General features: G+C 29.2%; 1 protein-coding gene across 1 annotated transcript in view; it reads right to left on the bottom strand.

Moving 5' to 3' along the window:
• The window catches only part of LOC105252098 (acetylcholine receptor subunit alpha-like), a 160,858-nt gene that overhangs the window by 80,621 nt on the left and 65,272 nt on the right, over positions 1–14,965 (bottom strand). The window contains exon 4 of the mRNA XM_011259314.3: positions 4,086–4,195. Coding sequence (XP_011257616.1) covers positions 4,086–4,195 — 110 coding nt within the window. The remainder of the gene's footprint in view (positions 1–4,085; positions 4,196–14,965) is intronic.

Genomic DNA, 14,965 nt, shown 5'->3' on the forward strand with positions numbered 1-14,965 from the left:
TCAACGAGAAAAATTACAAAGAAACTAATGAAAAATGAGAAAACTTAGAGACAAAGAAATATCCTTGGATTATTATTGATGATCGAAAAATATAATCATTTATTGATATGCTTTACTCTGACTAAAGAAAAAATATTTTACCTTTTAATTCATTATTACTGACACAAATATTTTCGAACTCGTAACAAATGTATAATGTATATATGGAAGCTTCTCTAATATTATCATTAAAATTGCAATCATCAGCGGTGTCACGTGTGTCGTCGACATTACCCTGTGATTACTCCCGCTACCGTTGACGGTGATTGTCTACGCGAAACAGTCCTCCTCCCTCCCTCTCCCCTACCTCCCCTCCTCGTTTTAGCTACTTTTAACCTCTTATCTCTTAGAAATGTTTAAAGTACGTTCATATTAAATGTACGTATATATTAGAAGCTTTAAGGAGATTAAATGCATCGTTATAAAAAATTTAACTGCCAGTACTTTCTATGCGAACACAGTTCATTTAATGTTACGCTTGTGTATTTTATTTTTTTTATAAACAGCTCTATATATGTATATATCTTGGAAATGGATGCGCGTGTTTCTCCATGATATCTACGTTACCTGCGATATCAGGAATATTCCGTCGGCGAGTGGATGGACAATGTTTGCTTTTCGCTTCATATCCAGATGTTATGATCAATATACATATATACACACACACACACACATATATATATATATATATATATATATATATATATGTATATATTTAAACGACGATGAATGTATGTGTGTGTATAATAGGTAAATTCGATATTAGTAATGTATTCATCTTGAATGCAGAGAACTTTTACGCTTTTACTTTTTTTTATTAATGCTCTACAATCTATGTGGAATGTTGAGTGAATTATTTAATCAATTACAGTATCCTTTTGTCGTGTGAAAATTTTATTAATTTATAGCTTTTTTTTACTATCTAATAACTGAAAAATCCGAGGAAACATCGTTGTCTATCTCAGAAGCTGAGATAATCGTATTATTACTTAAATATTGCTTTATTTAAAATTGACCGTATATTAATTCGTTTTATTAAATTTTATTAAATATATATCGTCACGTTAATCTAATTTTCGGTCAGTATTAAAATTGAAATCATCAATATCATTCCGTTTTTGATCGAAATTAGAGCCTGTCCATATTTCAATTTTTTAAATATTAATCAGCAAATTAATAAAAATATGTATCTGTTCCAATAAAACTGATTGTGAGATAGATTATAAAATATGGATATAGTTTGAGGACATTATTATTGCCATTAATATCACGTGACTATATCTCATTACGTTTTTTAAGGAAAAATGAGTAACAAGAAAATATAGGACACGTCACACAAAAATACGTATGCAAAATAAAGTAGGTTACAATGAAATGAATTTTTATGTGTGAATATTCTTCGATAAATTCATAATTATTCTTAAATTTTGCAAAATCTTGTCACATGTTGAAATACGTAATCCAACAAAGTGTCAACAATAATAATATCTATAATATTATTAAATTTACATAAATGTGTTATTGTAAAATAATGATATATAAATAAACGTAATAACGCGAACAATAGATTTGTCGATCAATTAAATAAATTTGATATGAGTTATTAATCCGAATCATCATCTGCGTCTTCATCAGTCAGAGTTTTGATGGACAAATAAAAATTTCCGTTTAGTATGTTTCTTCCGAATTGAGAAACGATTATCGTTTATAGAGACTACCTATATTCGCGCATTTTCTCAATTTCGTGTTCTGAATACATTCGCATACGATAAATGTTTCATTGATGGGAATCAAGGCTGTTCAGACTCGCACAGCCATTTCGTCGCGATTCCCTGAGATCATGATGCTCCGATTTATCGGGGCTCCTTCGCGCCAACGTTTCGCCGCAGCGCCCATGTTTCATGCGATATGAATAATAATCTATGGGATGACTACGTCGCTCGCATGCCTCACGCAAGCGTGAGCCAACGTAGGATTTCATTGCCATTCGTAATTGAACCATATCGATTTTTCGATTCTTTATCGACAATCAAATAGAAAGATCATGCAGAAATATATGACAATAAAAATTGACTATTATTTTAAATAATATTACAATATAAAACTGTGAAGAAATATAAATCTTTTTTTATAACAAATTTTTATATAGATCTTTATACATATCCAAATGTTAATTTTCGTGAATAAATCGTCTCTTTAAAATTTTCGATATTCACGATGAAAGTAATGGCTTGAAATGTTAAAAGCAATAATATACATCCAGTTACAAATTCTATGGCAAATTGGCGAAAAAGCTCGCGTCCAGTTGGCTCTCGCTCGTTAGGCGACGAGCGCGGTAAAAGTTACGCAAATATGTGCAGATAATGTGGGAAAGGGATATTAAAAACCGGGATATAATTACAAGCGATAGTGCGATACTTTACGATTCTAAAACCCTTTGCAGTTCTGAGGCCAACACTGCGTGCCAAACGTTCCACTCGTGAAAGCGCCGGAAGCGTCTCAATTATCGCGCGATGTAAAAATATTTTTATGATTTATCGCGCAATAAATAACATATTATAGCGCAATATATACTAGCAGAACGTTCGGTGCATGTTTTATTCAACGGCCACTCGACGATAGTCGAGTCGGCAAAGGATCAGAGGAAGCACGTGAACGTGTCAAAGTCTTCGAGATAAGAACTTTTTCATGTACTTTGTAAGATTATTATATTATCGCGCATCTTTATCGTTTCGCCTCTCATATTTATTGCATACATATGGGATAAAAACATTTATGACGTTACGAAAATATTTTGTATGTATAATATACGAGGAGGAAATATAAAATATTTACGGACGTAACTATAACATGTTAGTGTGTTAAAAATATTTTATTTATCTATTCTTTACTTATTTATGGCGAATGTTTTGATAATGATCATGGCATAATATATAAATATTATCATGTTTCTATTGCATTTACATTTTTCAAGATTTATATATTTATTTAAAATTAAATATAATATATAAATTATAATTTTATTTAAAATTAATTTTATTAAAAATTTCTAAAAGGATATCTTTACGCATTATATTTTAATGCTAAACTTTCTCTCTAAAATGTCAGCGTTTTTGCGTAATTATAATAAATAATAGAAATAAATCGTGAAAAGCTATGATTGCAATATTAATTATTCGATTTTTTAGCTTCAAAGAACTGCTTCGAATCTTAAGATTCACGAGCTTCCTCAAAATCGCCGATCAAACTGTTTCACATTTTTCCGTAACTTTTAGAACGATGCAGCAATGCGAGATGTATCGTTCACATTGCGAATATACCGTTCTATTTTGAAATGCAATATGCACGACGATGGTACCTCTCTTGTCGAGGTCGAGTGGACACTCGTTTTTCGTTTAGTTTCATTATTCATTGCAAACGATTACATATCGATACACGCATACGACTTGTATTAAATTGAGAGTTATTCCCCGAAAATTAAATTAACTTATATTAATCAATAGTAAAATGTAATAATATGTTACAATTCAAAAATATGGAAATATGTACGTAATATCTCGAAAGCCAATTGGAATTTCAATCCAATTGAAAAAAAGAAGTAAATCGATCCAAACTAAATAATTACAAACGGCTATGAATCGTAATTATTTCAGTTATTATTTATTCTGAATGAAATAAAGTAAATGTAACGGTAGGGAGAACTAAATTAAAATCATCGTATGTCAATACCGCGGGATATCACATCGTGCGCGATGAAAAAAGAAACACATGCGCAATATTTCGATGCTGATTGCAATTTGCATCGGCGCATCGGCACGCAAAACCACCATGTTAAACGTGTGCTCGCTCGACCCTCGGTGTGTCTCTTTCTCTCTTTCTCTCTCTCTCTCTTTCTCTTTCACTCTCTCTCTCTCTCTCTCTCTCTCTCTCTCTCTTTCTCTCTTTCTCTCTCGGCAACATGCTGTGCCGCTACAATATGTATATATCAGATCAATGTGTATCCATAATAATCAAAATTCGAAACAAGACACAACTGATGAACTCACTTGTTGTAGAGCACTATGTCAGGCCGCCATATGTGATCGGACGGCACGTGCAACATCTGAACTCCTCCATACTCCTTCGGCTCCCATCGCAATTTGTAGTCGTACCATGACTTGAAACAGCCAATATAACAAATATAAACACATTATTGACACGCTTCTGCATGTGTTATCGCATCAAGTTTAATATAATTATTATATATTTTTTATTTAAAAAGAGACAAAATATTGGAGGGATTTATAGGTATAAGTAAATAGTATGTTCATTTATAAAAATTATAATATGCAATGTTCTGCAATGTTCATCAATATCAATATTTGATATTGAACAAAATTTTTTGATTAATTAGTAATTAATAATTGATTAATAATTAATAATGAATATTAATGATTAATAATTAATATTGATTAATAATTAATAAGTTATAAATATTTGTTGAATAATTAACAATAAAAAGTAACGAATTTTTTGCAAATAAATTTTCTTAGATATGAAATAAATCTTATTTTCATTAAAATTTTATTTTCATTTAATTTCAAATATTTAACTAACAATAAATATTATTTTATATAATGTTATTTTATTTGTAAGTTGAATGTTATGGAGATATGCAACGATGAAAATCTTAAAGTTGTAATAAATAATAATTTTTATAGAAATTTTTTTTTCATTGAAGAAAATTAACTTAAATGAATCAAACAATTCTCTTTATTAAAATGATAATTTGAGATTGAATGTATGTATTATATAATTTTATATATATATATATATATATATATATATAATTTAAAAATTATATATATATATATATAAATATATGTATAATTTTATTATTTTGTTTATTTTATATAAAAATATTTATATTAAAGAAAATTTTGTATATATTCATTAACATCCAATTTCATGTTTAAAAACTGTTTTATTTGATTATAATATGAATAACAAAACATGCAATAAGCTATACACTTACTACATACAATGTAATATAATTTTAATCATTTCGATCTACATCTCATGTTGTTTTTCCCACTTTTCCAGCCAGTTGTTACCCCAAAGCCCAGACGTAATTTCTTATGACTTCTGTTGTTCTGTGAGACGGTAAAAGCCGCGTTTCCCCACAGTTATCGTCGCGGACTAAAAACCTGAGAGACAGAGAGTCGCGCACTTTTCTCAGCAAATATTTCCCGCCGATATTTTTCTTAAAAAAACTGTCTTTGTCTGCGATCCGACAAAGAATTTAATTTGTATTAGTGAATATTTGAACAAGCTATATTTATATATTTCCTATATTTTTTTTTCTCTCTCTCCTTCTCTTTGCATGTATGAAAATCTCAATAAGAATAAAACTTTCAATATTTTTAAATGTCTGATAATAATCTTTTTCATCATAAATTATTAATTGATTTTGCTAATATAGAATAAAATTAATAATTGATATATATTCGAATGTAAAGAGAAGAAATAAGATGAAAAAATAAAGAGAGAAATACTCTTCTAGAAGGATACTCTTGCTTTTTTCTTTATTTCTATCAGGACATAAATTTGTCACAGCATGAAAATATATTATGAATCCTAAATCTCAAAATATCAGACCTACATTGCGTTTAAAAAAAAAACAAGAATTTATTTAATACTAAAAGTTAAATATATATTTACATACTGATTATTCTCTCTCTCTCTCTCTCTTTCTCTCTCTCTCTCTCTCTCTCTCTCTCTCTCTCTCTCTCTCTCCCTTTCTCTATAATTTTTTTTACTATTAGTTTTATATAGAAATATTTATTGTAATAATGTTTTTAATAATTTATTATTATATAATTCCGTAATATTTTTAATAATCGTTATTATCCCTTATATACAAAAAAATCAAATTTCTTTACAAAATTAAAAATAAAAAATAATGTAACAAGTATTCACAAATTACAAAGAAGCTTCAAAGTCTTTAGAGAGATTACATAAAAAATAAAAAATAATTAATATAACTTACCGGTACGATGCGCAACAGCGGAGTTGTGGTATATATTGTATAACGTTGATTCTGTAAAATACAAATATATCCAAAATTATAAAGCAGTGTCCAAAATATTTTCAAATAAGTATTTTTTAAAATGATTATTTGCACACAATTAAATATTTTAATCACGAGAAAGAAATATTTCATTAAAAAATATTAAAAATAGTTATTTATATAGTTTATAAAATTTTATATAATTAATAAACATTTAATTTTAGGTAAATAATTAAAATTATTATCAATTTAAAATATTTGAATATTTTATACATATTTCTCTGTAAATATTAATTAATATATTATATTTTATAATGAATTCTTTACAATATTTAAAAACAAAATTTAGAACATTTTATTTACATTATAAAACACGAAATGATGTAAAACTAATAATCGCAGAACACAATTAATTTTACAAAATTAGTAAGCAAAAAATCAACTTATTCAATCGTGCTTACCTCAGGATTGCTCTGCCGTTGCCCGATGCCTCCCCGGGCTGCTCATCCTCTCTTATCATCCAATACGGCTGCTTCTTCGAGGCACTCGCACAATATTCACTCGCGAAAACATGATTAATTACAATTGCATAAACTAATCAGTAAGATCCGATGATTGCATGACACTTTACACGGCACTTCCATTTATCGCACGTGATTACAACTTATTTGATATTTGAAATTCACTCAATGATTTTGTTAATGTTTATTATATTTGAGTTATGCGCTTTCGTTATGGGAGCTTCTCGAATCTCTAACCTCAAGCTGCGGATCTCAAAATCCGGATCGAAGAACCAATATTTAATGTAGAATGTTAAAGAGTAAATTTTCTATTGATTTAAAATGGACTGTATGAATAAGATGTTTCAATAATTGAGACTGTTACAAATTCAGTATTAACTGAGTGATAGTAGAGCGTTACACAAATTAAACGCGACTCTCTTAGCACTGTCTCATTAACTAACTAATATATATAACTGTTTTTGGGACTAGGACGGACTAACGCCATTTAAAGATACTAGCTCGATACTACTTCAATATAAATATCAAAGCGCGCAACTCAAATATAATAAACATTAACAGATCGTGACGTTTGTTGCCAACAAATACAAGTTAGAATCAAAGACAAATATTCCTAGAATTTAATATCCGAATGTAATATCGCCGAAACGGTATAGATTTTGAACAAGCTACGTAACTTGACCTAAACACAGCCGTTTTAATAAATTACCAATGTGCAAACGCTAAATGCCAATTTATCATAGTAAAATATTCAAACGTATCATTAACTACGTCATTAAATATCTCATTTATATATAAATATGTCTACACTTTTTAATCAAATGCATTGTAACAGCGCTCGATGCTTGGAAAGTTTTACGAATCACATCGAAAATTAATACTAGCGCGATTCGAGTTAATTGAAACGCGATGAAACTTATACGAAAATATACAACAATAAATTTATCTGCTATTATTTCTATTTTTAAAGAGCTTGAAATATATGTTTCGATAAATAGCCGTCACTCGCGTACGTACGTTAATTATTAACTTAATAATCTCAAATTATCATAATTATAATGAACAATCGCGTTCGACGTATCTTTAGTACTTGTCGGAATGATAGCTCGTGTAATAATACGACGTATCAAAACAATTCGGGCACGTTCCAATCTTCCCCCACTCGAGTCTCGTCACGCAAGCGTCAAGGCCAAGACAGACAATACTACGTTTATAATCGGCGGCCTTGAACTTGAGCTATTCACGCGGTGAAACTCGCGAGTCGGTGGAGGGGGAACATTGGAATGTGATGCGAGGCGTTTCGTTGATACGTCATATTATTTCATGAATTACTTCAAGCCTCGTCTACAGTGGATCGCAAGTCGCAAGTGATTATTCTGATAAATAATAGATTGTGATTGTGATCAATTTGCTTTACGACTCGTGATTCATTGTGGATGAGTCTTTACAACAACCGCTAGAAGCCATCGAATGCGATCGTTTTCTGCAATTAGTGATTTAATTTGTGCGCAAACGCTGATTATAATGTATTTATCAAAATAGATATCTCTCGCGTAACTTATTTCTTCGTGATAAAAATAATATGTATCAATTTCGTGAGAAATTTTGATTGAATATTTTTGGATCCCGTCGCATCTTAATTAATTATTAACTTTCCTTGCGAAATATCAATCGTTAATATTCCACTAGTATTATAATATATATTATGCTGATTTAATTTAATTAAAATATTCAATTTAATTAAAATATTCAAATGTGGATGAACTTTAAAATCGATCGGATCGTTATTAACGCATTTAAAAAAGTACAGTCGTAATTAAATATCTTTAATATTCATCAATTATCTAGCAAATATTCGGCGTTTGTACATCGGTGATTTTCTAAAATGTATATTTTGGACATTTTCAAATTTTTCGATTATTAATAAAAAGCAGTAGATACAGAACGGATCGATTCCGAATTTAGCATAATTAAAGATATTTAGTTAACAAATATAGCCGTATTTAACCATGTATTTCAAAATCATTGATAAGAATACGATTTTATTTTCCGATTATAAACGCGGTGATCTTGTTATTGTTCGCGATAAACTCGTTATTGTTCGCGCAGCGAACAGTGGGAAAGAGAACGCTTGAGTGGGAAAGTAACAATGGCTATACCTGCGTACCTCGTATCATTTCGTGAACTACCATCGCGACGAATACTAGAAGACATGAAATCATTTCTTGTAATTAGCATTTCATAACTCGTAAGAAGTGTCTATTTTTTGAAATAGCATTTTGCGCGATTTATTCCTTTAAAGTAAACAATATAACAAATAACGCGCGTATTTGTTGGCAACAATCGTAACAAGTGAATTTCACACATCGAATAAATCGTAATATCGCAAGTGATTAACATCGAGAGTGCCGTATAAAATACAGTATGATATCGGATAATATTAATTAATGCACGTAATTGTAATTAATCGCGAATGAATATTGTGAACATATACCATGAAGAAGCAGCCGATGATGACAAGGAGAAGGAAGCCCACAGAGACATACTAACAGCAGAGCAATCTTGAGGTAAGCAACATTGATAAGTTATTTAATTTTCTATTTGTAAAATTAATTGCTCATTTTTTTCTAATGATAATTTTACATCAAATCGTGTAACATGATATATATAAAATATCCTTTTTATTTTTAAATACTTAATTTATTTATCACAAAATAATTCTAATAATTAATAATATTTTTCGTAACAATAGATATATAAAATACAACTTTATTATTCTTTAATTTATTAATATAAAAAAATTATATTTTTATTTACTATATTATAAAAGTTTCTAAAATAATTGTTTTTAATATTTTTTAAATTAAATATTTAAAAGATATGACTAAAAAATTTAATTGCAACAAAAATTATTTTTTAAAATATTTATTATTTTGGACACTGCTATATAATTTTAATATATTTGACAAATTAACATTCTATGCTATAATACCGCTGTTGCGCATTCGGTGTCGGTGAGTCATAAATTATCATTATTATAATCTAATAATAAGTATAATTATTCACACATTAGTAAAACACGAAAATTTTGTAAAAATTATATATATCAGATGTACAGATATAAGATATGTGTGTGTATGTGTATATACATATAAATCTTACTACATCTTGCTATATACATCATATATACATATATATATTCTTATAAATTCTTTATAAATATGTATATAAATTTATTATATATATTCCTATAGATATTATTCCAGTAAAAAAATTAAAATAATTCAAGTTAAGAATAATATAAATATTGTATTATGATGTATAACAAGATAATATAATGTGTCTTAGTAACGTGTGTAGATTTACATTATTTTGAAAAGATAAATTACATCAGATTAAGTATAATAACAATATTTTTTCTAGAATACATAAAATCTTTCGTCAATTTGTGTATGCAAAAGTGCACACGTAAAGCTTGTAAAATGCAGCATCTTATTCCAATCCAAAATAATAATTTACACTATCTTAATTTACTATACTATTTATCATTAATACAATTTAATTCTTATTATATAAATATTAATTATAACTTACATAAATTATTTAAAAATTATAGAATTATTTAAAAAATGATAGAAAATTCAAATTTTATAAATATAAATAAAATAAAAAAAGTTGATAGAAAATATTTATAGCTAAAATATGTTTGTTAAAAATTGATAATATTTAAGAACGAGATATGACAGATTCGATAAATATAATGTTACAGAGAATAAAATAATTTCTTTGTATTATTTCGTGGAGTTAAAATTTATACACACACGAGTAATAAATCAATTCATATATTTTATAATTTTCATCAAATATAACATAACATATTTCGCAAAAAAGAATTTCTTTGCAATATCTCAAATTATTTAAAATTTTCTCTGATACGAGAGAATCATACAAAACATCATACAGTTTGTATTGAATCACATATGTTTTGCTATAGATATAGACAGTTATATTGGACATGTGACTAGTTTAGAGAACATGCATTTGATTTTAAAAAGTATTAGTATTTATCCTGCAAAAGTATCAAATAAAAATCCGATAGCATCTCATGTATTGCTTGTTTCATTTTTCGATATTTTTGGTTAATCATATGTCGTCGCGAATTCTTAATCTGAATATTTTCAGTATGCAAATGAATATATAAATTTTAGCTCCAGCTCTCTATGCCTGTCTGAATGATTTTAATTTATTAATTAAGAGAGCTTTACTACTATTTAATATAAATTTTATTTTAATGCAAATGATAATTTTTAATATAAAGAAAATTACATACAAAAATTTGTCTTTGAAATAACTAGTTTATAATAGCTTTATACGATAAAGAAGAAATTCTATCATATAAGATTCATCCTTTGCTTCGCGTAAGGCATTGTAGGAGATATTAGCTGAGGTTGCGGCTATTTACATGTCTATTAGTCACGACATATTGAGGCACATATACGTATGACAAGCCATCCTAATTACACGAAACATTCATCTAGGCTAGCTAAACACTCAACGCTGCATATGGTTCCACATTATGCCTGCATATACATTCTCGGCTTCGCGGCTTCGTGCCGTTGTGCCATCGCTAATATAAACCGTGGTTCAAGCACTATATCTAATAATTAGGTGTTCACCTATATATGGATCAATTATTTCGATAGACCTTTAGTACTTGATCATCGATGCTGCAGATTCTGAAAACTTGCGATATCTTATCGGTTAAAATCGAACGATTAAATAATTTTATAATAAAATAAATTAACAATAACAAGCAATTAAGTAACAAATAAATAATTATTGCATAGAAACATTAATATTATTTATTATTTATTTTATATAAAATTTTGTAAATTTTTTTATTCGATAGTTACCATCTCACAATGAAGAAAACGTCTTGTTATAAAACTTGTTCAATGGTATAATGAATGCGATTTTGAAAAGAGCGAATATAAAGCGGCTCTAAACAATTAAAAATTAATAATTTATCAAATTGTTGTATAATAATAATGCCCCAATAAAAGGTCCTTCATATATTTCATGTTCATGTTCGCGTTTTGCCATGCATCTTTACTGTCAAAAATTTGGCACACGTTCCAGTTTGACATTTGCGATATAATAAATTATTCTCATCTTTGTGTTAATACTGCCATTAATATATTTAATGCATGGTACGGTGCAACGCCTCGTTATACAGCTTGTGCATTTGGAGAGCCCGTATAGATTATGAAGTACATTGATTTATGGACCGGCATCTGGTCTCGTTAAGTAAATATTCATATTTCGCACATATCACGTTACACCCGTTAAGCATTTATGTCTGTATGATCGATTGAGTAACGTTTATGCGTATTTTATTAATTAAATAGCGAGGTGAAAGCTCGTGATAATGTTCTTTGTCACTTTGTTACGAACATGAAATGCTACGAGCAGAGAAGCCCATGATGAGAATACCATGATATCTTTTTAAACGAAAATCTTATTTTCGGTAATTAAAAAGTTTCTATCACTGTAGAATAAATTTATAAATAGGATTTCCGTTGTGAATTACACGGATTGTCTAAAACCTTAACAAACAAATCTTTCCATATTATTCAGTTGACAAAAAGTATCGATCATATGAAGAAGCTGTCAGGATTCGTTTTGCCAGGCGAAGGTTATCGACCCCATTGAGTCTACAATTTTCCCTCACTCATTCGTTCCTTCCTCGACGTTTTTCCACTTGCTCGAATCGCGCTCGGACACGCTCGCACATATATACGCGCATATAGTTACGTACGAATATTCCACTTGCAAGAAGCAATCGGAGAAAATATTATATATGTGCTCCGTATGCCGGAAAATATCGAAGCGGAAAATTGTGCATTGGGATTGCGCGAGATTTTATAGATATTTCGTTCGAGAGCCTTCGAAGTGAGTAGCCTTCGATAGAAGATAGCTCGTAGATCGAGAGGACAAGAGGATAGCGGAAGGATGAACACGGTCTACTGACATAGTCCTTTTTCGATAACAAGAAAGAGAAGAGAGACCGATTTGTCTCAAAAGCGAATATATGCAAATCTATTTGAATATGTTTTTATACACAAGATTATAATATATATATGTTTCGAAGTCTCCTAGAAGATTGATGTGCATATAAAGCTTCATACATATATTATTTTCTCTTTTAATTGTTAATAGCTTATATGATAAAATTATAGTATTAATATGAAAATAAAATTTTTTATGCAATTTTTAGTATGCAAAAACGCTTTTCTTTTAGAACTGACAAATTTAGAATGCAGTTATAATACAGATTTATCTTTTATTGTTCTTATTCTCATATTAATAAATGATGTTAATAAATGTGATAATAATAAATATAATAAAATATTCATCTTCTTCAAATACAAATATTAACAAAATGGCAATTTTAAATCAATAAAAAGAAACATGGAGTTTTTATTTAAAATTTTACTTACTTCCATAGCAAAAATTCTCGGAGTTAAGTTAATTTAATTCTGGAAAATCTAACGTGGACAATGTGTTCGTGTATTAACGCTTAAATTAAATCCTTGCGTATTTTACTGTTGTGTCGCCACATTGCTCTAAACCAGCCGTAAACTAAGCATTTGGAAAGAGTCATGCAGAAAAAATAGCAGCTAATTTTACGGTAGTCGCGTGTACAAACAACATTAGTATTTCTCTCGCGAGAAAATAGACGAAACTCGGCGAGCTGCATTGGACACTTTCGAAGCTAAATACTCTGTCTAAAATTCTGCGAGTGAAATTGCTATTTACGTCGAGAAACATAAAAATCGTGGTGAAAACATTCGTGTTATATTTAGAATAATTAAATTATTATTATTTTTATTTATATGTTTAAAATGTTTAATATTACTTTCTGAAGAAATCATATATATAATAAAATTATATATAATATAAGAGAATAAAATAGTATCATTGTAGATTAAGAGAGTTTGTATATATTTATTTAATAAAATTTTTTCTCGAAGGACCCTCTCGTGACATTAAATGTGTTAATATAATAAATTTTTATTTCAAGATTATTAAAAATTATTCCGTTTATATACGTGCAAAAAATCCTTTTAATTCTTTTCTTTTACAAAGTAGATACAAATATTTTGATACGCAGAAGCATTCCCGCTAAACAATGAATTCAATTGAGATATGATTCGGTTTTTCCGCGGAATACGACGGGAATAATATCGTTTGAGAGGAGATCGTGAATTTACTCTCGCGAGAGATGAAACTTCGTGAAAATTCGATTGCCCCGCGGCCGTTAATTAGCGCCCAATTATCGCAACGAGAGTCTGCAGATGGTACGGGATCCGCTGGGAATTTCTTCCAGACAGGATTCAATCGGGATATAGCGAGAGGTCTAAAGAGAGTTCGAAGTTTTTTAGGGAACTGTTCACGAACCGAGAGAGATTGGCGATGGTAAAGTGGATAATTTAGTAGTGAATAGAACGATTGCTTATGTCAATTTCAATCGACTGGTTTGAAAGCTAAAACACAGAACTGTATACTAATGCGGTTAGTTGAATCTTTGAATTTAATCAGAATGATGAGAACGTATTTATATGCTTTAATAAATTAATATTAAATAGGATTTTGAAATAACCAAATAAAATTTCTTTTAAATAAAATTCAAATTTGCAAATTAAAATAGATTATATAAAACGCTAAATATATATGTTTAAAGATTTAAAGATTTAGAGGACATTTAATTAAAATAAAATTTAAATTTCTATCTTTCTATAATTACGAAGAATATTTATATAAATTATTATATATATATTATATATATATTAAAAATATATCTTGATGTGGTTTTCTCATTACTCATCCTGCTTCCACAAAAAGTTGTAGGAATTCGAGAATTGTTTTCGCGGCAATTATGCATCGGTGCAAACAGTGGAAATAAATTCAAGCTCAACCACGAACAAAATGCTTATGCACGAGCTGCATTTTTGTGTCGGCGGCGAACGTAAATGAAGTTTAGATTTATGTGTTTTTCGGTATGCTTCGCCACAGGATAGGGAAGGGATGCAGCAGAAGGGGGAGGAGGGATGTAGAAGTTGTTTTCGGGAGTAAAGTCGATAGCACCTCTCTTGATGCAGCTTCTCCCTCTGCGACGATGCAGCTTCTCCCCTTCTCTCATCCTGGTATTCGTGGGGCGGAAAAGTGCATTCATTTGAAAAGTTGCTATCCGGCTATCGAGACCGATCTTTCGTTTCAAGAAAGAAGCTCCGTCGAGAATTTCGAGCCACGCCGCGGCAATTAATGTTCGCGAATTGAATCGGCAATCTTGAGA

This window comes from Camponotus floridanus, unplaced genomic scaffold (genome assembly GCF_003227725.1).
Source record: "Camponotus floridanus strain SB8 unplaced genomic scaffold, Cflo_v7.5 scaffold3, whole genome shotgun sequence".
NCBI lineage: Eukaryota > Metazoa > Arthropoda > Insecta > Hymenoptera > Formicidae > Camponotus > Camponotus floridanus.